The 23,243-nt window shown below is 25.2% G+C and overlaps 1 protein-coding gene across 5 annotated transcripts in view; it reads right to left on the reverse strand.

Moving 5' to 3' along the window:
* Positions 1–5,997: 5,997 nt before the first annotated feature.
* The window catches only part of LOC135931498 (nuclear pore complex protein Nup50-like), a 34,985-nt gene continuing 17,739 nt past the window's right edge, over positions 5,998–23,243 (reverse strand). Inside the window, exons 5-7 of one of the 5 annotated variants that reach the window (XR_010573057.1) lie at positions 16,833–16,980; positions 7,577–7,762; positions 5,998–6,280 (exon numbers count right to left, since the gene is read on the reverse strand). Coding sequence is in view for 3 of the 5 variants with exons in the window: in XM_065468657.1 (XP_065324729.1) it covers positions 11,928–12,055; positions 16,833–16,980 (276 nt within the window). In the remaining 2 variants the exon portion in view is untranslated. Of the gene's footprint in view, positions 6,281–7,555; positions 7,763–11,817; positions 12,056–16,832; positions 16,981–23,243 lie in introns of those variants that run through there. The other 4 variants (XR_010573056.1, XM_065468658.1, XM_065468657.1 and 1 more) reach the window with 4 other exon arrangements.

The following is a 23,243-nucleotide window of genomic DNA, read 5'->3' on the forward strand; positions in this document are numbered from 1 at the left end:
ATTGTCATAATCGTTATTTTTTAACTTTTTTAAAATCTTTTAAAGTAAATAGGTAAAAATATATATTGTAAAGATGTTAAAATAAAATTTCACTGAAGATGTACCATAGAAAAGTTACAATTGTCATAATCGTTATTTTTGAACTTTTTTGAATTTTTTTAAAGTAAATAGGTAGAATATATATTATAAAGATGTTAAAATAAAATCTCAGTGAAGATGTACCATAGAAAAGTGACAATTGTCATAATCGTTATTGAACTTTTTTTAATTTTTTTAAAGTAAATAGGTAAGAATATATATTGTAAAGATGTTAAAATAAAACTTAAATGAAGATGTACCATAGAGGAGTGGCAATTGTCATAATCATTATTTTTGAACTTTTTTGAATTTTTTTAAAGTAAATAGGTAGAATATATATTATAAAGATGTTAAAATAAAATCTCAGTGAAGATGTACCATAGAAAAGTGACAATTGTCATAATCGTTATTTGTGAACTTTTTTTAATTTTTTTAAAGTAAATAGGTAAGAATATATATTGTAAAGATGTTAAAATAAAACTTAAATGAAGATGTACCATAGAGGAGTGGCAATTGTCATAATCATTATTTTTTAACTTTTCTGAATTTTTTTAAAGTAAATAGGTAAAAATTTATATTGGAAAGATGTTAAAATAAAATTTCAGTGAAGATGTACCATAGAAAAGTGACAATTGTCATAATCGTTTTTTTTGAACTTTTTTGAATTTTTTTAAAGTAAATAGGTAAAAATATATATTGTAAAGATGTTAAAATAAAATTTCAGTGAAGATGTACCATAGAAAAGTGACAGTCATAATTGTTATTTGTGAACTTTTTTGAATTTTTTTAAAGTAAATAGGTAAGAATATATATTGTAAAGATGTTAAAATAAAACTTAAATGAAGATGTACCATAGAAGAATGACAATTGTCATAATCGTTATTTAAAATATTTTCGAATTTTTAAAAGTGCTAACGGATCTCTGAAAAATTTTAACAATAGCAAGGCTAACAAACTTTTAATTTTTATTTGTTATTTAAAATTCATTAGATAAACATTAAAAAATATATGCTTCATAAAAAAAATTTTAAATACCAGATTATCGATAACTGTTTCGGATGTTTTCGTCGTAAAAATTAATGAGATAATAAAAAAAACTTGTAGGATTTGATTGCAATTATCGGGTTGAAATATTTCGTCCTATAATTGATAAAAATATAAACATCAGAATGGTTTTTTTCTGCGAAAAGAGAACTTATTTTGGATGTGTAATATTTACTTCATACATTTTGATGAAAAATAGTAAAGGTATTTCTGAAAAGTCCTTGGAAAAACTTACACAATTGGCAAATATATTGAGTGTTAAATTGCGTAACGAATTGTGTTCATTTGCCTGTGAATTCAAAGATTTAACAGCAGTTAAATAAAACGGACGATGATATAGTATGAGCAGGTGAGGAGTCTAATGAAAAGTAGAATAAGATAATAACTCAGAATGTGAAATGTGATAATAAATGTAACAATTGTTTAATATGCGTGTATGAAATTCTTAAAAGATACAACAGGCACACAAGTGCATACACTAATTTATATTTCACATATGTATACATTTTAGCTTTATCATTTACACAAGTTAATTGCGAGAGAATATTTAATAGATTATAAATTATATAAAATAGGCTGAGTGAGAAATATTATAGACGAAGAAAAATTAGGATCGTTTTAATGTTAGTATGAGAACTTTTAGTGGAGATTGAACTAAAATATATACTTGTTTATTTGGGTAAAGCTTCAAAGTTAATGAGATTTATCAACGTAAAAATTATATATTATCTTAATTCTTAAAAATCATGTAATTCAAATAAAAAAAAAATATTTAAAAAATAAATAAGTTAATAGTGTAAAAAAAACAACAAGCATTATTTATAAACTGAAAATTTTATTTTTTAAATTTTTTTAAATGGTATTTTTAAAAAAAATAGGAACGCTTTTGAAAGCAGAAAATTTGGATTCATTATTATTTTTGCATGATAATAACAAATAATATGAATTTTTTTTTTGGAAAGAGAAACTAATAAATTTTTTAAAATATAAATTAAAATAAGAATTTTTTTAAAAATTAAAATTTTATACAAAAACTTACTGGTGCCATCAAGGCGCTATAATCATTGAAATTTAAAATAATAAATATAATAAAAATAATACATATTAATGAAATAATTTAAAGAACTAAAAAATCTTGCTAAATTATTGTTACAAATTTTAAATAACATTGGGAGAGAGAAACGTAGGAGAGATTGGTCATTTATTTTCTAAAATAATAAATTAAAGAAATGTACAAAAAAATAATGGTGATAGGCCTTAAAAAATCATCTTACTTTAAAATTTAAATGGTTATGTAATTAAAAAGTGTGCTCTCCTCTCATAACCTCATCTAGTCTTCTGTTATGATTTAATCTTGACGTGGATGCTACCTATTTCAAACAGTGCATTTAAAATTTAATAATTGAATTTTCTTTTCTCTGGGCCACAGGTGAAATCATATTTTTATTCACGTCGATTTATATTCATCCATGCAAATCAAATCTAAGAAGTATTTTAATCTCATAAGCTTTTCCCATAGGGGAGACCGGGGTAAAGCGATTGACGGGGTAACAATGTTAACGCGAATAACTTTTTAACCATTGAGTATAAAGACCTTAAATTTGGTGTGAAGATGTATTTTTATATCTAATTTCTTACCTATGTTCATCTTTTAAAAAACTTACCTGGTTTTATATATTTTGTCAAAAAACTGTTTTTTACCCAAAAAATATAAAAATCATTCTCTAGTATATTTTGCTTTTAGTAAAATTTACATATCCTCAGGATTCAAAATTTGGCACACATGTTCCTTAATGTATTAGCTATAAAATAAAATTTATCTGACATCTTTAGCTATATTAGAAGTCACGCAATAACGATATTTATAATATATGTCACCTAGGGGTAAAGCTGTTATGGGTAAAACGGTTAAAATATAAAATTATTCACATTAATTTTTCATTAATTCATTTATTATAATTTTTATTGTATCAATCAAATAATGAGAAATTATAAAAGAAAAACCATATACAGAGATGTAAATATAATAAATGAAGCCATAAAATATAAAATAACAAATAATACTTCATTAAATTTGTCTGCTAAAAAATTTAACATACCTTATACAACGTTGAGAAGGAGATGTAAAATTGGTATTAAAAGTTCAGATCATCATAAACAAATATTTACAAATGAAGAAGAATCTAGATTGTGTGACTACATATTAGAAGCAAGTAGGTCATTTATGGGATTAACGCCTAAACAAGTAATTAAATTATATTGTTTGTATTATATTGTATTTCATAATTTTAATAACTCAATTTAAATATCAATATTAATTTGGTAACTTTAATAAAAATGCTCAATTGAAATTATATTGTATTTCATAATTTTAATAATGCTCAATCTAAATATCAATATTAATTTGGTAACTTTAATAAAAATGCTCAATTGAAATTATATTGTATTTCATAATTTTAATAATGCTCAATCTAAATATTATTAATTTGGTGACTTTAATAAAAATGCTCAATTGAAATTATATTGTATTTCATAATTTTAATAATGCTCAATCTAAAAATCATGTGGGGCAACAATTTCAGATTTATGATATTCCAGGAGTGTTAAAAAATGAAATACCAAGGGCAGTGACATCAAATAATATATTAAATGGATTCTTAGCATGTGGCATATTTCCTTTAAACCCAAATATATTTACACAAGATTATATCTGCTGTAATAATTCAAATGCTAACTCAAATATTGAATTTGAAAATAATGATGAAAATATTGGAGTGACTCAAAATCTTACAGTGACTCAAAATAATGATAGTGATTTATCTATATTATTGAACGAAAATGTTCCAGATGATATTGATGAACCTTATCATGATATGTTACCATCATGCTCAAAAAATTATAATAAAGTATTCAATCCTTCATCTATAATACCTATTCCAAAATTATTCAATATTTCATCGGATAAAATATCTAAAAAAAAGAATTCAGAAATATTAGCATCTACACCTTATAAAAAAAAATTATTAATTCAGAGAAAAAAAAATATATCAAAAAATAATTGTTTATGTGTTATTTGTAATAAAAACTATAAAAATAGTCGCGAGGGCGATGAATGGCTAAAATGTACAATGTGCCTTGAATGGGCACATTCTAAATGTGCTAATTATGATAATTATTTTACATGTCCTTATTGTATCGATTAGTTTTTAAATAAAAATCATAAATAAATCTTAAATTTGTAATATTTGTTAAATAAAACAATAAATATGTGTCAAATATTATTTTAACCACTTTACCCTAGTGCTTATCCATTTTACCCTGTACCCAGGGTAAAATGGCGAAAATGAGTAGTTTTACATAACTAATCATAGCTCCTAAAATATTATAGGTAGAGGGCTACACTTTTTTTTCTCTTGTAGAAGAGAGATGGGGCTACACATTGATCTATAATTTGTTGTGTTTGACTCTTGTTTAAAATTTTTATGGTAAATATGCAAAATGCCTATCGTTTTACCCCTGTCTCCCCTATAACATCCACAACAATTATTTGTACTTTGGAAAAATGTTAAAATTTTATGAAGCATATATTTTTTAATGTTTACCTGATAAATTTTAAATAAAAATTAAAAATAAAAATTATTTTTTAACCGGTCCGCTCGTAATTTTTGATATTATTTAGCTATAAGATAAAGGGGCGTAGGCTAAAAGTCAGCTCGTTTCAGCAAAAAAGTTGAAAAAATTGTTACTTTTCTATGGTATTTAACTGAAATTTTAATTTAACATGTTTACAATAAATATTTATACCTATTTGCTGTGAAAAAAATCAAAAATAAAGATTATGCCAATTGTCACTTTTCTGTGGAATCTTCACTAAAATTTTAATTTAACATGTTTACAATATATATAATTACCTATTTGCTTTGAAAATTCAAAAATAACGATTATGACAATTGTCACTTTTCTATGACATCGTCACTGAAATTTTATTTTAACATCTTTACAATATATATTTTTACCTATTTGCTTTGAAAAAATGTGAAAATGTTCACTCATAACGATTATTACAATTATGACTTTTATGTGGTATCTTCACTAAAATTTTAACTTAACATGTTTACAATATATGTTTTTACCTATTTACTTGAAAAAAATTCAAAAAAGTTAAAAAATAACGATTATGACAATTGTCACTTTTCTATGGTACATCTTCACTGAAATTTTATTTTAACATCTTTACAATATATATTTTTGCCTAATTACTTTAAAAAAATTAAAAAAAGTTAAAAAATAACGATTATGACAATTGTCACTCTTCTATGGTACATCTTCACTGATTATTTTAACATCTTTACAATATATATTTTTACCTATTTGCTTTGAAAAAATTCAAAAAAGTTCACAAGTAACGATTATGACAATTTTCACTTTTCTATGGTACATCTTCACTGAAATTATCTTAGAATATATGTGTCATCCATAAAGTATTTTTGAAGATTAGTTTATATAAAAAAATCGTTTATTTAAACTATTTATATTTTACATTCTTTTTTATACTAAAGACTTTGAAAAGGTTGCAGAAATCAAAAGCAGAAAATTTATTGATATTTAAATTAAAAAAAAATATAATCATCACATATTCAAAAATAGTTTGCTATATATATTGACAATGTAATTTATCATAAATTGATCTTTTTTTTAAAAAGTTAAAAATAAAAAATTGAACATTAGTTTGTTAAGTAAATTGATTTATAAAATATAAAATTTAATATTAGTTTATAAACAAATTGATTTAAAATAAAAAAAAGTTGTTTTTAACAAAAAGAAAGAAACAATTTTTATTACATTTGAAATATTTAAGTTACGCCATAAATGACTTAAGGATAAAAAAAAATAATTTTTTAAAGTTAATATTATTTAACATTTCACACTTTTTTTTCTTTTTTTTTTATTTGCCCTCTGTCTATAATTTAGTTGTATGTCATTCTTGCTCGTTAACCCCTTCGTTGATCTTTTGTACGTTTTATCTATTTAGTTCATAAAATCTTTCATAGTTTCGTCTTGATAAATGATAGTTATTTTGGTTGTAAAATCTTATCTTGCCTTGCTCCCTCCAAATCTTTTAAAAAAACGGTTTAGTATGTGATTCGACTTTGTCATCCTATTGTTAATTATTATCATAATTTGTTATTGAATAATTTTAGAATATATGTAATATTGAATAAGAATCGCCAATAAATCGAAATAGAATTAATTTAACGAATATCGAATTTTGAATAAGAATAATTGAAGTAGAATAAATTAATCAAATGTTGAATAATCGAAATAATATGAATTGATTGGTCGCGTTTTATTTTAATTTATTATATTATAAATATCGCGTTTTAAATAATAGCGTTTGATATAATAATTTTTATCGATATTAAATTTCAATTTTATTTATTTATTTTAAATAATTTTTTATTAATATTAAATTTCAGTTATTTTTATTATTTTTTTTTTTAAATTTTACTCCCTTGTTTTTTAAATCAAAAAATAACTCAAAATTACTGTTTTCTTTTATCTTCAATAAAAATAATGTTTTAAAGTGGTCAATGTAACTTACACATGGTTTGTCCTTAAAACATAATTTAGATTTCATTGTATTTAAAATTTTAATTTTGAAAGATTCGTCCACTTTATCATTAATTATATAATGTAAATGTTTATTTGTATTGTCTACTCTCTTGATTTTTTTAAATTTATAAGTGTCAAACTTTAATGATTTGGATTCTACTTTTTTAAAATTTTTGTGTATGGGAATTTCAACTATTTCAGTTTCATTAATTTTTTCAGTACTAAGATTTATATCATTATTTTTACAGTCATAATACTCTTTTAAAATTTCATCATGTGATCTTATGGGTATATTTATATTTTCATCATTTTTTATAATCACAAATGTTTTAAATTTTATTATATAATTTATTTCTTTTAGTTTATAAGGTTTTAATTCAATATCTAATTTTTTTATACTAAAAGATTTATAATTATAATTTCTTTTATAATAATGTGTTTCTTTATCCAATTTTCTATTTTTATAACAATTCTCATTATTAGATTTACTAAAATTTTTATTAGAACAATTTTCTTTTATTTCTGTAGCCGATTTATAATTACATAAACACTTTAATGTGCATAATGTTTTATCATAACTCGAATTTAACTCTCTTGGAAACACTGCTTTCATGACTAAATATAATTCATCTGGTAAATTACCTATTAAGCTTAGAGTATTCTCACTATCATGAAATTTTAAATAATCATCTAACTTGTCAATGGACTTTGTTTTATTATTAGTATCCCAAATTGGTCTATTCATGATTTAGAAAAAAAAATTTTTTTTTTTTTTAATTATTCTTCACTTTTTTTAAAATTAATCATATCTTACGTGTTTTAAGAATAATATAAATATTACATTCCAGAAATATTTTTTATCTAGTTGTCTATATTCCAGTAGCTAAAATCAATCGTGTCTGTGTATTTAGAATAATTTGTAAGTCATTATATCCCAATTTTAGTAATCATTTCCATTATACATGATAGCTCCGTAGTTTGATGTCTAGGTTAACAATTCTCTTCATAGTTGATTGATCCATTTGATCTAATTTATATTTTATTTTTTTTTTGAAAATAAATAAATTTAATTTAAAATCGTATATCCCTCCGCTGCCACCATGTAAAGGTTGGCAGGGATCAAGGCAGAAAATAAATGGTGTAAACGTATATTTCGTGAATTAAAAAGTTAAAAATAAAAAATTGAATATTAGTTTGTTAAGTAAATTGATTTATAAAATATAAAATTTAATATTAGTTTATAAACAAATTGATTTAAAATAAAAAAAAAGTTGTTTTTAACAAAAAGAAAGAAACAATTTTTATTACATTTGAAATATTTAAGTTACGCCATAAATGACTTAAGGATAAAAAAAAATAATTTTTTAAAGTTAATATTATTTAACACTTTACAATATATATTTTTATCTATTTACTTAATTCAAAAAAGTTAAAAAATAACGATTATGACAATTGTCACTTTTCTATGGTACATCTGAAATTTTATTTTAACATCTTTACAATATATATTTTTGCCTATTTACTTTAAAAAAATTCAAAAAAAGTTAAAAAATAACGATTATGCCAATATCACTTTTCTCTGGTACATCTTCATTGAAATTTTATTTTAACATCTTTACAATATATATTTTTACCTAATTACTTTTAAAAAGTGTTCAAAAATAACGATTATGTATGACTTAATTTAGTCGACTTAATTAATTCTTTTAGTCGACTAAATTAAGTCGTTTTAGTCGACTATAGACAATATTAGTCGTTTTAGTCGACCAAATTAGTCGACTAATTTAGTTGCTAAAGTTGTCGAATTTTTCGACTAAAACAATTAGTTAGTCGAAATTTAGTCGATTAACAACACTATGTTTTACGATACAGATATTTCCAAAAGTTCATTAAGAACAAGGTTTTTGATTAAAAAAAATTGAAAAAGATATCCAGATATTTCCGAAAAATTGACATTTTGGGTTAGTGTGAAAAAACTTAAATAATGCTAAACAAAACACTTTATATTCATTTCATTTATTTTCATATAAGATATATAATATAGTATAATACAATTATAGTGCGCACAAATTAAGCTTTCAAACGCTGCGTTGCAAGCGAAAATAATGCATTTCAAATGGCCTCGTACAAATTGTTAAAATTACCGTTTGGCGTTTAACCATTTAAAAAGCGCAAATAAGTTTGCTTTTCCATTTCTTTTTTTATTCTTCCCTTTGTAATATTATATAAAATGTAATAATAAAAATAATTTATTGAGACAATTCGTATAAAAAAATACCTAAAGACATAACAATTTCTTATTTTAGTAATAAAAAAATATAAAATGTCAGAGCTTTTATGAATCTAACCGTTATTTATCGGATATTTCATTGCTCTGTGTATTTTCTCATTGATATTCATTTGCATCTTGTATATATTTCCTCAGTTTTAATCATTATTTCGTCATCTTATTATTTTATTCGCACAATTAGCCATATCATCCCATATTCGGCGGTAGTAATCCCAGTTCACACCTTATTTTCTTAGAATCAATTTTATTGGGATCTTTAAAGCTTCATTATAAATCTAAACGACAGAGTTTGCAATTATATTATATGTTGCTTCTTGGCAGGGGTTTGAACCAAACCCCAACCAGGAAAAGAAAACCCGGGTTTTTGAGAAAAAAAATTGAAACCGAACCCGAATTTTTTTTGAACCAGGGTTAAACCGGGTTCACTTTATTGTTTAAATTAATATAAGATATTTATATAATTGTTAATACAAATATTAATAATTTACTGACATTTTATAATATTTTTAAATTTCCAATTAAATGAAGTGTTAATAAATTATAAACAACTTTATTCATTTACTCCATTTTTAAATTTATTCTCAAAGATTCCTATTGGATTGTTAATAAATTTTAAACAATTAAATTCATTTACGCCATTTATTTTTTAACTTATTCTCAAAGATCATTAATTAGAGAAAAATGAAAGTGAACAAGTAAAAATAAAAATTATTATATTGTATATTGTTAATTTAAAGAAATACGTCTAAATAAATTTTTAAAATCTATACATGACTATGCATTGTATTTTTAACTATATTTTGCCTATAAATAAAAAATTTATGTCAAGTTTTTTAATTATGATTTAAATATAAAATTTTTTTTATCAATTCAAAAATTCTTAAACCCGAGCTGAACCCGGGTTCAAAAATATTTCCCTGAACCGAACCCACCTATTTTTATTAACCTTAAACCGAACCGAACCCGGGAATGCCGGGTTTGCATCCTTGAATTTCGCGTTATTCAATGTCGAAACCTTTCATAATTTTTTTTCCGCTTCTGGATATATTTTGTTTGTTCTATAAATTATCGCATTAATTCATTTTTCTTGTACGTAGTCGTGTCATTTTACTCAATTAATTTAATTGTTTTATATCTTAAATAATTCGTGAGAAATATTACTTAAAATGTTTAATAAAAAAGAGACTGCAACGACTGGCTAAGATGACGAGGGGTTTCAGATAATGGATCTATGTCGAGGTGAAAGTTTTGGGTGTTAGATTATTATGGCTGACAATTAATTGTAGTATGCTTCTAATGTTCAATCATCTTATATAAATACTATGTTTGATGACGAAAAACAAAAATATTTGCTTTTCAAATAAAAAAATTTATCATTTTATCGAAATTAATAAAATTTCTAAAAAATAATAATATTCATGAATGGGAAAATTATAAAATATTGCATATTCATAATTATATTTCGCACTATAGTAGTAATTTTATAAAGACAAGTTTGTTTTTGTCCCTAAAAAAAGTTCTTTTAGCTTAAATATTACTAAATTATTGAATCTTTGGAAATATTTGCAGCTGAGGAGGGGGAGTGCTTAGAAATTAATAATTGTAGAATATTTTTCTTGAAAAATCATATTTATCTTATCAAAATTTTATTTCTAAATTCGGTGTTTATTAATTTATAATGTTGAAAATAGGGATATGAAAAATATAAAAACGATTAAAATGTAAAATAAAAAAACAAAAGAATTTAAAATTTCTAATAAAAAATGAGAAATGGAACTTATAAGCTCGATTTAACAAAATGGGCAAATTATTAAATGATTGTGATAATTAAAAATTTACAACAAAATATTGTTAGATTATACCTGAGATGATTGATTAGTAGCTAGTTACTTTTGAAAAACATAATCGTTACATTATTGAAATATATCGAGAACTATCTGCACAAAATGGCCAAAAATTTAAAAATCCTGAAATAATGTAGATAATTAATATTTTCAAGTAGATAGGGTTAATTTCAGGTTCTTAAAAATTAAATAAGGTTTTTGGTTTATTGGAAATTTTTCAAAACTCACGGATTCGTCAGGTTCAAATTCATACCCATGTATAAATGATGTTAAATTTATTGTGGGTTAAGAGATTCATGTAATTTCTGCATAAAGCTGATGACTCACCTGTGTCAAAAATATTTGTGACCATAAACCATAAACCTGTTTATAATTTGGATTGCACTAAGTATGATTCATCCTATAAACAAATAATTGTATACAAATTCTTCCTTTATTCTATAAAAAAAATTTTAAGATCTTTCTTTCCATTCTATTCGGATATGTTGATATCAAAATTATAGTTAGCCAATGTGAACCCTATTGTATACCAGCTAATGGTTTATTTATAAGGTAAAAGAAACTACAATTATTGTAAAGATCTAGTAATCATATTGATGGGCATCTTTTATAATAACTTAAAATTACCTCACCGACAGGAACCAACTAATAGTCGAATTTCGATATAAAATACAATAAATTTACCCAAATCAGTTCTATTAAACATGGCCCAGCGCTGAAAAGTCGAGGTTAACATATATAAAGAACCATTTGGTCCTTATCGATAAAAATTGACTAAAACTATTTTTTTTAAATCGTTGAAAATAAATTTATTTCATAATTCAAAAAAATAGTTTTTTTTATTATGAGGAGCATCTAAAATCTCGTTAGTAATCCTGAGTATCATTAAAAAATCAAAATAAGTGTTTATATGCTAAGTTCAATTCACTAAATATATAATAAATTTTCTTTTATATTTTTTTAAAAATTGTATTACAAAAATATATAACACAATATCCAATAATATAAAACAATGATTATTAAAGAAATTAATTTCCAATCCACCAAGTACTCCGTATTCAAGTTAGATTCTGATATAACTCTATGGCATCCTTTTCTGCTTTAACTCTAATCAAGAAAGTGGTAGGACTTTTTGAGCAGGAACTATCTTCGAAACTAGGTAAAACTATCAAAAGACTATTTTTGCCTTTTTTTTTGTAATTATAAAATAAAATTATCTATAGAATAATTTTTCACCCTTTTTAAACATTAAAATCGTTTATAATAAAAAAAATATAGGTTCTGGGTAGTAACGCCTCACTCTTTTTGCAGAAAATGTAATGTAACTTTTATAAAACATTTACAAATTAATTTTTTTTTCTTTAAAATATTTTAAAGCCAGCTTAAAAGAGAGAAAATTTTATCGTGTCATTTTTGAATCGATAATTTGATATAATATTATAGGAAAATAAATTGGTGATCATGCTTATTTTAAAAATAAACATATAAGTTGCAATAAAAACCGGAAATAAGCGAATTATCGGAAGAAAAAAAGTTTGTATGGACGGGGCTTATCGAGACAAAAACAAAATGTTTACATTCTTTTTCTAAAAAAAAGAAGAAATTTTGGATGGGTCAGAGCCTTTGTTGCCAGTATTAGATAATGATGCTAAGATTTTTGGAAAAATTTTAACGGAATTTGTTTTAGAATTAATAATTTGTTTAGATGCAATTTTGTGTTTTTCAAGTTTAAACTTAACCATTTTTAACATTTCATGAGAGTTATTTTCTTATTTTTTTTGAATCAAGAAAATAATTATCGTTTAATGTTAAAAGGAATAATAAAAAAGATCAGGCTTGGACTTGATCTTATTGAATATAGTACCTTAACTGGCTTTCTTTAAATAAGTATGCCAAATATGTTTTATAAATTTTATAATTTTGGGCAACAAGGAGATATAAATTAATTAGTGCTGTGAAGTAACGTCAAAAAAGTAACGTTGCGGGAACCAACATTAAAAACCTAAGATTAACATGGTATTGGTTCAAAGTATTATATTGAATTTTTTCAGGGTTGGCATGTAGGTCAATTGACCGGTCAAAGGAGTATTTGATCGGTCAAATACTCTAAAATATTAATGGCGAATAAATATTTTGATATAATTAACTAGTATGCATTAAAAGCATGTTTATCAATCTTATTAGGTTACAATTATTTAAAAAATTATTTGTATCATGAATGTTAAAAACAAAAGAATTTTTTTATTGTTAAAATATAAATATGTAATTTTTCTAAATATAGTAATATTTTTAGTTATTTTTTTTGCCTAATCATTGCCGTTTCTCGCCTTCTTTATTTTTTTCAATTCATTTTTCTTAAAAAAAATAAAAATACCCGATTTATTATAATCATAATATAATTTTTTCATTCTTATTTTTTAATAAATTTAAATTTTATTTAATATTTAGCCGATTATAAATTATATTAATTCTCATTTGTTTTACTTACACTTGCTATATTTGGTTTTTAAAATTAATTTTCATTTTAATTGTTCTGGTCAGATTTACGGAATATTATTCAATTCTGGTAAAAAGTTATATATATTATATTATATTTATAATATTAAGAAATTATTGGAATAATTGGTCGATAATTATAAAATAGTTAAGATTGATTAACTTTACAATAATCAAAATCATTTTTTGTTAAATTTTAATATATTAGGGATTATGGTCAAACCAAAGCATCATGTTTGGAAACATTTTCAAGAAGTAAGCGATGGTAAATCAGTTAAAGCGGTGCAAGATGTCCTATATCACCCACGTTGATAGAATGGTCAAACATTTATTAAGCAGCTGTACTATGTGCCCTGTTATAATTAAGGAAAAATTTTATTCAAATTCCAAAATATCAACCTCTACAAAAAATATCACAAATGTAATTTGTAATACTTCTATCTAAGTCTAACTCTAATGAAGAATTGGGTGAAATTAGTGAGAATGATTATCAAATGAACAATATTTTGTCTTGTGACTCAGGAGAATTTGATTCCATTATTTCTAATCAATCTACAAGCAAGGCGATTAAATATAAATCTCAATCTTGTATAACCGGTTTCATAGATAAAATTAATCCCAAAGAAAAAAATGAGCTGGATCAATTGTTTGCAAAGGCTGTATATGCGAGCAATTTACCTTTCCACATCACTGAAAATCCCTACATCCAAGAATTTTTTAAAAAAATACGTCCTATTTACACATTACCCAGGAGAAGGCAGCTGGCTGGATATCTTCTGGACAAAGCGTCAGGTGATATGGAGGTGAGAATTGCAGATATAATAGATAAAGCTCCTTACTTATCAATTGTATCAGATGGCTGGAGCAACATTAGAAACGAGAGTATTACTAATTTTATGGTGATGACGCCTGTTCCAGTGTTCTACAAATTTCTAAATACTGAGGAAAATCGCCATACGGCAGATTATATTGCCCAGGAATTTAAAAATGTAATTCATGAATTGAATCCGGTAAAAGTCTATTCTTTAGTTACTGATAATGCCGCTAACATGAAAGCAGCCTGGAGAATTCTAAAATCTGAATTTTTATAATCATATACAATGTTATGGTTGTGCAGCGCATACATTGCAGTTATTCTTTCACGATTTTGAACGCCTTCAGTGACCATATTTCAATAATTAAAAAAATTGTTAAATTTTTCAAGAATAAACACATACCAGCTGCAGTATTTTCCCGTAATAAGAATCTTCATGGCATACCATCTACATTAAGTACAATTAGCCAAACAAGATGGGCATCGTCAATAAAATGTATGGAGCAAATTCAAATATGCAAGAAAGCTCTAAAAGCATCAGTTGTTGAAGAAGCTGTTTGTGATATTTGTCCCATAGAAATTACCAATAATATATTAAACGAAGAATTTTGGACGAAAAATTTAAAATTTTTAGCTATACTCCAACCTTTAACTACCTCATTGTTGAAAGTGCAAGGGGATAAATGTACTTTGGCCCAAGTAAAAAACGAGATGCTTAATTTGGAAAAACACATAATACAATCATGCCATGATTCTATATTTTCTCCATCTCAAGAAAAAAAAATTAAGGTTATGTTTGAAAAGAGAAAAACTGATCTAAATACATGTGCTCACAATGCTGCTTATTTATTGGACCCCCAATATCAATGGGAGCATCTTACAATACTGAATTTGATGAAGCATGTAATATAATACAAGAATTGGGTATTTTACAAGGTGGTGATAATCAAAATATTTAGAGTAATATAGTAAATTTCAGAAGCAAAAGCGGTATATTTAATAGCCATAATATGTGAAAAGTTGTAACTTCCATAAGAAACAATCAAATTTCGGCCTCAAGTTGGTGGAATGCATTTTGCCCACCTTGCCCATTAAGAGAAGTCGCTAATATTTTACTAACATTTCCTAGTTCGACTTCTTCTTCTGAAAGAAATTGGTCGGTTTGGGGCAATATTCACACGAAAAACAGAAATAGATTAAAGGCTTCTACAGCAGGAAAATGAGTAAGAGTGTATCATAATTTAAGATTGATTAAAAATATTAAAGAAAATAATGATATTGAATATGAATCGGAACAAGACTCTGCCACGGAGGGTGAAACATTGACTATAGAATGAATTAAAAAATATTATGATATTTATTATTATACATAGATTTATTATAATATTATATAAATGCAAAATAAAGTTAATATTGGTGTAAAAAACATTTATTTTGACCGAATTGTATTTGACCGGTCAAATGCACAACCCTGAATTTTTTATATCTTCTATTTCTTGTTTTTCGCTATTGGTTTAACTATAATTGTTAATAAATTTAAAGAATAAAAAATAGTGATTTTAAAAACTTTGTTTAAATAATATATATATATATATGAAATAGTGGCGTAGCCAGGATTTATCCAATAACAAAATTTTACAGAGAATTTCATTATAGATTTTATTTATTATTAAAATACTATATATAACATCCCATTATTTAACCAGATGTGTTGAGCACTAAGCGCTCTTGTTTGTCTGATCAAAATTTTGAAATTAATTGTTGCTAAAAATAAATAAAAAATTGTTACATAAAGATGTTATTTTATAATATATTATAATTAAATATATAAACATTTTTTTTATAAAACGATCTTATATATTCTTTTTGTATAGTTTTATTTTATTATATATTGTCGGATAAAAATAAATATTATTTTTGTATATATTTAATTTTTTTAAGTAACGAGTAGCCCGTTACTTTTTTGAAAAGTCGGTAATGCGCGATATTTTTTAAAAAGGTAACGAGTAACGGTAACGCGTTTCTTTTTTGTAGTAACGTTTACAGCACTAAAATTAATCCATTAAGCTTTATATGTATAAAATTTTATGAAGGTTTCATAATAAATACTTATTAATGGACAAATCGTATCTTTTCCTTATATATTATAGAAATTTCGAGTTTTAAAAATAACTTGGCATTTTGCTAATTTTAAAAATATAAGTAAGAATTATGCAAAATATCAAATTTTAAGGGAAAATATTATCAAAGAGGGTTTAAATGCGGTTGATACAATGTCATTTTTAACAAACAGTACCGATAAATAAATGCTTCTATAAGAAGGAAAATAACAATTGAGCAATGAGCAGTTCGATATTCGCGAAAAATAGATTAAGGTGGTTTGATTGATCATGTTGAAGGGGACAAGATGATGAAGACAAGTTTATAGATTTTAATAACCATTGAAGGGGAGCCAATCCTGGAAGGGGGAGGCGAAAAAAAATGTTGATAACCATTTGTAGATATGAGGATACTATTTAAATGAGGAACTATTAACAAAACTTTAAAAAATGAGGCAATGACTAAACCCATGGATGAATCCATTAGTGAAAATGAATCACTCTTTATTAACTCCTGTACACTATCCCAAATTTCATAAATTCATATAGATAACCTGACAATGTGACCGGCGTCTTCCCTTTTGTGACGGTGGCGTTAAGCAATATGGTCCCAGACGCATTCGAGGCCCTTACAAGTAATTGAAGTTTTCGGTTTTGTTTTAGGTAACAAAAACCCAAACCAACGTCTTTGAATTGCGAGAACTGCGTGTTAGAAATAAATAATTTTAAAAATATGGTTATGATTTGATTTGCATTTAGTCAAAAACCTGGTTCATATATAGAATTTAAAATCAAACCCTATGAGAAATGCAGTCCAAAATGTCGGTGAAATATATATGTCGTAATTTTTAAAGGGATCATGACTATCCGGGATCTTCACGGGATTAAAAGGGATCCCTTTAAAATTTCAATTTTTTAAAGGATAAAGAACTATACGGTATTATCACTGGGGCAGAGATTGACCCCCAGTTGAATAAAACTTTTGATTAGCTATCGAATGATACCCTATACTAGACATATCTTATATCATAAGGCCAAAAAAAACAAAATTGAAAATTAAAAACAACGAAACTCGTGGAAAACGCTTTTAAAATAAGATTCCTCTTTATCACGATTAAAACGTGATACCGTATTATCATTCCTTAATTATCAACCCTAATTTTTTAGTTATCCCTTTAAATCCCGTGAAGATCCCGGATAGTCATGATCCCTTTAAAAATTACGACATATATAATTATAATTCACTTAAATTTTTATAAATCTTATCAATAAAAAATTTGAGTTATAGGGGTCTAATCGTGACTACTTCTCTCAAAATATATTTGATAATTTAAACTAAAACGTGTTTTTTATTTTTATAAAAGTTTTTTAATCTAAGGTTTTTGAGTAAGTTTTTCATTTAATTTTGAAACTTGATTTTTGGGTTACTCACTGAATCACGGGGAAATTTTTGATATTATTTTTTTTTATAAAATAATAAATAAATGATCATCTGCATTTTGGTGGAAATTTTTATCATAATTCATTAATTTTACAATAAAACGGAGTATATTTAAAAATTTAAAAGTGAAAATTTTCATAATTCTTTAATTTCACAATAAAAACAAGACGTGTTCTATGAAGCTATTAAGTTAGGACTATTAAATCAAATACTAAATTATTAATCAATTTTTTAGAATAAATTTTTTTGTGAGTAAGGTTGATATTTCAGAGAGGAAATAGTTATTTTTAGATTATAAATTAAAAGTAAGCACTTGTTTAATTTAGGGCATTGTTGGGTTTAAAATCTTTGAAATTGAATGACCCATAAAATTATATATAATTTAATTGATACTCAATATAATATTGTTTTCAGTTATTTAATTTTATTAAAATTGTATCACATAAATTACAAACAATAAAATAGTTAGGACTATTAAATCAAATATTAAATAATTAATCAACTTAAAAAAACAAAAAAGAAAATATAATATTTTATGTTTTAATATATTTAAAAATGTTTGAAAGATATATAATAATACTATAAAAAAAAGAACGGAGATGGTGTGACGCAGGGAAACAAAAATGAAAAAGGGACGTAAGTGTTGTCTAGGATAGCTCTTTGGCTAGAAGACTACCATTGAAACTGATATAATTAGCTTTGAGAATCGCTATGGATAATCGTTGACGAAGAAAAAAACCCTCTCGAGGTTCTTCTGAGAGTTTGCTGATTTGTGATCCTAAGTTTTTGAAAAATGCTAAGGCGAGTTTGCCGAAGGTGCCAAGAGTGGTTGATATGATTGGGATGAAGAAATGATCGTTCATTATTTCTGTGTATTTAGAAGTTTTAAGTTGTTCCTTCTGGTCAAGGATGTTGATGGCGTGGTTGGATGGGGCCAAGGGGTCAATACAGGAATAGTCCCATACCAAAAGTTAACCTCTCCTCCATGGGATTTGAGAGATCCCGTCAGGACGTTTACCGTCAGATCTAAAAAGACCCTGTGGTTCTAGAGTGGAAGGAATTTGGGCGGATTTCAGTGCATGTTGGATGATTGTATCACATTGCTTGTGTCTGATGAATCGTCCATTGCAGGAGCGACAATGTAAACTATGTCTACCCTTAGAGTCAACTGGCGAGTTGCACCCTGAGCAGATGTGAGGGTGAGTGATGGAACAATTTAGACGAATGCCGATGGCGTGGGTAAATTCATTGTTGGATAGTTGAAGCTCCCGTACCATTGAGCAGGGAAGAGAATAGGGTGCGGTCGGTAGATTGCATGCTAGATAAGAGTTTCAACGCAGCGAGCAACCACTGATGCATCCCAGTCTTTCTGTCTATAGGTTGTGGGGGGATGAGAATCAGCCTTGATCCTTGTTTTCCAAATATCCATAGCCACGATTAAGGAAAGGTCTTCTTTAGAATTATGGGCGGTGGTTATTGGCTTTGTCAAGAGACTACTCGATATGAAAGTAGTTATTGCTAAGTCATGTGGAGATCTGATGCCGAGACCAACAAATTTGGTTGGAAGAGTTACTTGGGCCCAAGCGGTTTCGTTGAATCTGATATTTACTATTTTTTCGGATAAGTCCTTTATTCCTTTTTCGTAAGTTTGGAGAGGAATAGGATATTTAAAAATTGGTGTTGACCGAAGTGCGTAAAGAATCCTTGGTAAAAAAAGAAATTTTTTAGCAAAAAAAGGACTTGTGTGATGGAAGAAGTGTAAAGATGTCCTCCAGTTTAAGGAGTATGTCAAGTGTGGAATGAAGAAAGGTGCTTATTGCCTCGTACAGGCGATCCTAGATGTGTTAATTCAACGCTTGATGTGAATTTGAAATCGTGAGTGTTGGGAGCATTAGAATTTAAATGTGAGAATTAGTTATTTTTAGATTTAAAAGTAAGCACTTGTTTAATTTGGGCATCGTTGGGTTTAAAATCGTTGAAATTGAATGATCCATAAAATTAAATATAATTTAATTGATACTTTTATATATAATATTGTTTTCAGTTATTTTAAATTGTATCGCTTAAATTATTAAAATACCAAATTAGACAATTTATAGCTAAATTGTAAAAATTAAAATATGTCTTCATTCTAACAGACCAAATAATAAAAAATAAATTTAAAATAAATAAATAAAAAAAAATAATGTTAAAAATTTCCCCGTGATTCATTGAGTTACCGATTTTTGTATCGATTATATTTTAATAAAAAGTAAAATGCTATTATTGATATTTTTTAAAAGTAGCATACTATAGTTTCTTAGTGTTGTTAAACAACTCGATTTCTGTCTATCTTTAAAATCGGTGAACTCAAAATTTTATTCTGAAAAATATTATACATACCTGAGGATTTTGCCAATAGACGAGTTATAGATACTATTTTTTAAATGTAACGTTTTTTAAAAAATTATATTAAAAAATGTTTTCTCAAGAGCTAACAAGGACCAGTCCAAATTTTAAAAAATAAATTTTGGTCCAACCCGGATGGTTTTTTTTCAAAAAACATCGGCCAGCCCAGGTTATTTTTAGGTCTGACCCGGACTCTTTTAATTTCTAGAGATAAAAATGGCGATTTAAAATATATGACCTGGCCCGTGTATTTTATTTAGGCCCGGCCCAGGTATAAAAAAATTTCTTAGGCCCGGGTATGTTTAAAAAAATTAAAATACGGCAGGTCATTGAATAAAATATTGCAGCCTAAATTATACTTTTTTTAAAAATTGGGATGTTTTTTTTATTTAGTTCCCCTTATTTATTTTAACTTTACCTAAATAAAATATTATATTTACGAATAAGATGTGATTATTTCGATTTCCATTTCAAGTTTTAAATAAGTGAATGAACGCGATCGTGAACGAAGTTTGTTTTTTTATGGAAAAAAAAGATGAACGACGTCCCATTTTTGAAGAACTTTACAATAGCCCAAATAAAATAAATGGTTTATAGTAACTCCTACAGGGAACTAATATTATTCTTACCAAATCTAAAATATGCCCAAAAAGTATAATATCATTTTAAAATCTTCAAGTTCTAATTTAAAGAGACATTTGATTGTAATATTTATTATTATATAATATAATTATAAGCAGCCGGTTAATTATAACAAATAATTCTTTGTATCATAGCAGATTCATTATAATCATACCATCGGTATTTTTAAATTACTTTTAATCCTCAATTTGTTAAAATATTAATTACTACTTTTTAGGCATGACGGTCCATTACTTGAATACAGTCGCATTAGATTAAGAAGGAAAATCGGCATGTTAGCTTGCCAATGGTTAACTAGCAAACAAACATTTCATTATTTAACAAAAACAATTCCAAACCTTCTCAACAAATTTAAAATACATAATTGCAGTGACATTATATGTCACTGCAATTATAGTTGGGTAATGGCTAAATGTCGGCTCAATCTTCAGGCGCTTGCCAGATGAAATCTGTTAACATTAAGTTGTTTTAATTTATATTAGTTTCTTCCAAATTTGAGCGGGTATATTGTGATAGTTTGGAGCTAAAAACTTGGCTTATGCGATTTTTAGCCGTCTAAAAATCAGGCTTTAACAAAAATCTTTAAATGCATTTAAGGATTTTATTCGCCCAAAATTTTGAGCAAATGTTAAACCCTGCTAAAAATAGGTTTAAATGGCTAAAAATATAGTAATTACCCAACTATACTGAAAATATAAGAATATTTTTAAAAGCATTAGGTAGTAAGTATAACAATGTTCAAATATATATATTAGATAACAAACGATTACAGGTAGAAAATAAATAGTCCAGATTTTAATTTATATATTTATTTTTAAAAAAATTATATATTGAGAAAATATCTGAGGGTGACGAGGAAGATGAATTGGTACCATTATCATTAAATGAGGGTATTTGAAAATCAAAATAGAGATAAAAAATTTATTTATCTGCCCAAACATACTCCTACGTCGCCACAATCTTAATTTAGTGGCAAGTTTTGTTGGGAAAAGAGCATAAGAAAATATATGTTTTAAAAACATATAAAAAGTGCAATAAGTGCTAAAATTTATGGAATAAGCAAAATCAATCTACAACATTTGCTATTGATTTAAAGGTAAAATTATCAAGATGACTTATAAAGCCTGTTTTACAAGATAGAATTCTAGTTTTTTAGTTTGGAAGATAAGCAATTATTAGCTTTATATTTATTAACAAGACGTACAAACAATTCTATCAAGAAGAGATGGAAAACTTCTAAAATATTCATTCAAAGAAATTTATTCTCAGAATATATTATGCTAAAAGGAGTTCTAACTGCATCCCAACTTTTTAGTTAAACAAGGATGGGAGAACATCTTTTTCCTAAATTCTGAACCTCCCATAATGATATTAATCCTAAAGTGACAAACTTCAAGAAACAGATTGATGCAGAAGATAGATAACTTATATGGTAATTTAATATAAAATTATTTATATAAAAAAAAATATACACACATCTGTAACTATATATTTATTAATCCTACCTTAATATATGTATATATTTATAATAATCTATATATTTTAATAAAAATGCTAAATAAATTTTGAATAATTTGCTTATTTATATATATTTTACATTTTTCAGGACACTAATCTATATTATATAAAAATAAATAGATTGACAAATAATGCAAATCAAATTTCAAATTTATGATATAATTTTATAAATATATCTAATAATTGCTAAATAAATTTTGAATAGTTGCTTATTTATATATATTTTACAAAATAATTTTAATTACATTTTTCAATCTTTAATAATAAAAATGCACACTAGAACATATAAGAGTATTAAATGTCTTATTTAATAAAATAATTTTAATTACATTTTTCAATCTTTAATAATAAAAATGCACACTAGAACATATAAGAGTATTAATTGTCTTATTTAATAAAATAATTTTAATTATATTTTTCAAAAATGGACACCAGAATATGGAATAATATAACTTCATTATATATAAATAAATAGATTTACAAAAAAAAACTAATCAATTTTCACATAGATATAATTTCATTAAATAAATCTAATATAATCTATCATTATTTAATGGTTGATAAACCATCTAATACTTATATAAAATTCTTATGGTCTGAATGCTGCTGGCTCCAGACCATTTATTGAGTTTCCAGTAAGGCACAACATTTTTTAGTAATCTTATCATCCCACATTCTAAAATTATAATAATATCATTAATATATATGATATAAATTATACTTATAATTTTGTATCTATTTTCAAATTTTAGTGCAAAATTAAATAAGCATAATTTAAATATATATAATTTTTAAAAAATAAAAGAAATGCATATTTAAAAAAAACCCAGTTTGCTTTTTTATTAACGCTTGCTAGTGTTGTTTAACGGCTCGTTTTTAGCAGAATTTTTAAAAGGGCTAATTCAATATTTCATCCAGAAAAATATTACGCAAGATTGAAGATTTTGATCGTGACAGGAATAAAGGTTAAGACATA

This window comes from Gordionus sp. m RMFG-2023, chromosome 1, assembly GCF_954871325.1.
Source record: "Gordionus sp. m RMFG-2023 chromosome 1, tfGorSpeb1-WG-v2, whole genome shotgun sequence".
In the NCBI taxonomy this organism is placed as follows: domain Eukaryota; kingdom Metazoa; phylum Nematomorpha; class Gordioida; order Chordodea; family Parachordodidae; genus Gordionus; species Gordionus sp. m RMFG-2023.